This window comes from Quercus lobata, chromosome 2 (genome assembly GCF_001633185.2).
Source record: "Quercus lobata isolate SW786 chromosome 2, ValleyOak3.0 Primary Assembly, whole genome shotgun sequence".
Classification (NCBI taxonomy): domain Eukaryota; kingdom Viridiplantae; phylum Streptophyta; class Magnoliopsida; order Fagales; family Fagaceae; genus Quercus; species Quercus lobata.
Window position 1 is genome coordinate 103,172,910 of NC_044905.1, and position 3,253 is coordinate 103,176,162.

Below are 3,253 nucleotides of genomic sequence, written 5' to 3' on the forward strand. Positions count from 1 at the left end.
GCTGATTGAGATGCATGATACTCCAATCCTCAAGCAGCAGGTCTTGCTCAGCATTAGGTGATGTCCCAACGTACCACTTGCAGTTGTCATCAACGCATGTGGCGCACAATTGAGTTGTGGTCGACCTTTGGATGGAGAAATTTCTATTATTCTTTGCTGCGTATATTATCAATGCATGCTTCACCGCAGCTTTATTTACAAAAGTCAACCCTTTACAAAAATGCATCCCATCAAGATTGAAAGTGAGATTTATGGAAGAGGTGAAGAGAAAGAAAAAATCCTTCAAGTATTGCTCACTGATGTGTCTGATCAAGATAATCTTGCTATTTATGCCGTATGGGGCATGGGGGGCTTGGGGAAAACAACACTTGCACAGTTGATCTACAATGATGCAAGGGTACAGAGGCATTATGATATGAGAATTTGGGTGTGTGTATCCGATGATTTCCATATAAGAAAATTGGTGAGAGCAATCATAGAGTCCATTGATGGTAGTTCATGTGATCTTTCAGAGTTGGACCCATTACAGCAACGCTTGCAGGAAAAATTGCGTGGGAGGAAATTTTTGCTTGTTTTGGACGATGTTTGGAACGAATGCCATGACAAATGGAATGGCTTAAAAGATGTGTTGAGGTGTGGGTCGAACGGAAGTAAGGTTACAGTGACAACCCGGATTGAGAATGTAGCGCTTATGATGGCCACACTACCTATACACCACATAGGATGCTTGTCAGAGAATGATTCTTGGTCCTTGTTTACAAGATGTGCATTTGGGATGGGAAGGCTAAAGGAGAGATCAGAATTGGAATCAATTGGCAAGGAAATAGTGAAGAAGTGTGGAGGGGTACCTCTAGCAATAAAGACTCTTGGAAGCCTCATGAGCTTAAAAAGTACGGAAAGTGAGTGGTTATCTGTGAAAGAAAGTCAAATTTGGGAATTACCAGAAGATGAAAATTCCATCTTGCCTGCGTTGAGGTTGAGTTACCACCATTTACCCCCACATCTAAGGCAATGTTTTGCTTTCTGCTGTATATTCCCCAAAGATCATGAGCTTAAAAGGGATAAGTTGATACAATTGTGGATGGCTAATGGTTTTATTCCCTTTAAAGAACCATTGGAGCCTCATGATGTTGGCATTATTATCTTCAATGAATTAGTGCGGAGATCTTTCTTTCAAGATGTTGTGGAGGATTCTCCTATTAACATAACATGTAAAATGCATGATCTTATGCATGACCTTGCTCAGTCTATTATGGAGCTTGAATGCGTTGTGGTGGAATCTGGTAAAGGGGTGAAAGTTCCAAAAATGATTCGTCACTTGTCTTATACTCGAGGCACTTCTTGGGATGTTGAAGTATGCAAAGTCCGCTCTCTACGCTCGTGCATTGCGTTACCAAATTATTATGGTGAGTATAAATCACCTCAATCCATCTTTTTGAAACAAAAGTATCTTCGGGTGTGCGACCTAAAAAACGCACCAAGATCAATCACTAGTTTAAAACACTTGAGGTATCTCGACATGTCTTGTTCCAACTTCAAAGTTTTACCTGAATCAATAACTTGCCTCTTGAACCTGCAAACGCTGAAACTAGATTATTGTTCGTCTCTTCATAAGTTGCCCAATGGTATGAGGCACATGAAAAACCTTATCTATCTTGGGCTTAGATATTGTGATTCTCTTACTTGTATGCCTGAAGGGATGGGACAACTAACGTGCCTCCAATCATTAAGCATCTTCATCGTTGGGAAGGAAAATGGTTATCAAATAAGTGAGCTGAAAGGACTACACCTTCGAAATGAGTTGTCAATAAAGGAACTTGATAATGTAAGAAATTTTGCGGAGGCAAAAAATGCAAATTTGATTGTGAAACAAAATCTTCATTCGCTAAGTCTGGTTTGGCAGAACAAAAGTCAGTGCCCTGTACCAGAACAGGTTGAAGATGTTCTTGATGGTCTCCAACCTCATTCAAATCTGAAAGTGTTGCACATTCATAACTATTTGGGTTCAAAATTTCCAACATGGATGCAAGATTTACTCCTTCATGATCTGGTTGAAATTTCTCTAATTAAGTGTGAAAGATGTGAACATCTGCCACCTCTTGACAAACTACCATTCCTCAAGGTTCTTACAACAAGTGACATGGATTCTATGAAGTATCTTGGCAATGAGTTACATGGAGATAGTGCAAGTTCGTTCCCATCATTGGAGATACTGCACTTAGATATGATGGCTAATTTGGAGGAATGGCGAACAATGGATGGAAGAGAAAATTTTCCCCGCCTAAGCGAATTAAATATCTGGCGTTGTCCAAAGTTAGTTGAAATGCCTATTATTCCTTCCATTACAAGCTTGAGTATCCGTGAGAGCAATGCAATGTTAATTAAGTCAGTGATGAATCTCACTTCACTTTCTTCCCTTCAAATTGGAAGTATGCATGAATCGACACTTATTCACTTTCTTCCGGATGGATTGTTTCAAAATCTTACTGCAATGAAATGCTTACGATTTGATTATTGTAAGGGACTCGAAAGTCTGCCAGAAGGACTCCAGTACCTACATTCTTTACGGGAACTCTATATATCGTTCTGTACAAATATTTTGTCCTTTCCGGTAAATGGATTGCGGGGCTTATCTTCACTACAGAGGTTACGGATTCAGAACTGCGACAAATTCTGCTCTTTATCTGAAGGAATTCAATATTTAACTAGCCTTGAGGACTTACATATTAACTACTGTCCGGAGTTAGTTTCCTTGCCGAAGCAGATAGGATGCCTCTCTCCTCTTTATCTCGCTCTCTCTATTTTTGCACAGTTTATAATAGAAGGAGATGCAAAGGAGATTTTTCAAAGCTTACTAATGGAATCAAATGATGCTTTGCAATTGGCTAAGAGACATGTTGATGGCCAAATTTAATTTGATTGAGAGGAAGCACATTTAATTTAATAGAGTAACTTTTTCTGTTTTTTTTTTTTTTTTGGGTGTGTTTCGTATTCTGTAACTTTTTATGTTAAAGAAAAAAACGGCTTGCAAAAGTTTGTTCAAAGCATGAATAAATAGATGATTATGTGCATAATTGTGTGTTGATATGTGAATTACAAAATATCTAGAAGACATTAGCTTTAAAGACTGACGATTTTTTTTTTAATTTTATTTCATGAGATAGTCTACCAGGAACCTGGTGTTGCCAATGACTGTGCTCTATCTTTTAGGTTCTAAATTCCCGAGGTAGAACTTCGAATTAGGAGGGTTCTT

General features: G+C 38.7%; 1 protein-coding gene across 1 annotated transcript; it reads left to right on the forward strand.

Annotated features, from left to right (window-relative positions):
• The first annotated feature begins 220 nt into the window (after positions 1-220).
• LOC115974103 (putative disease resistance protein RGA3) lies at positions 221-2,914 on the forward strand. Its single transcript, XM_031094319.1, has one exon. The coding sequence runs from the start codon at positions 221-223 to the stop codon at positions 2,912-2,914; it is 2,694 nt and encodes an 897-aa protein (XP_030950179.1).
• The last annotated feature ends 339 nt before the right edge of the window (positions 2,915-3,253 follow it).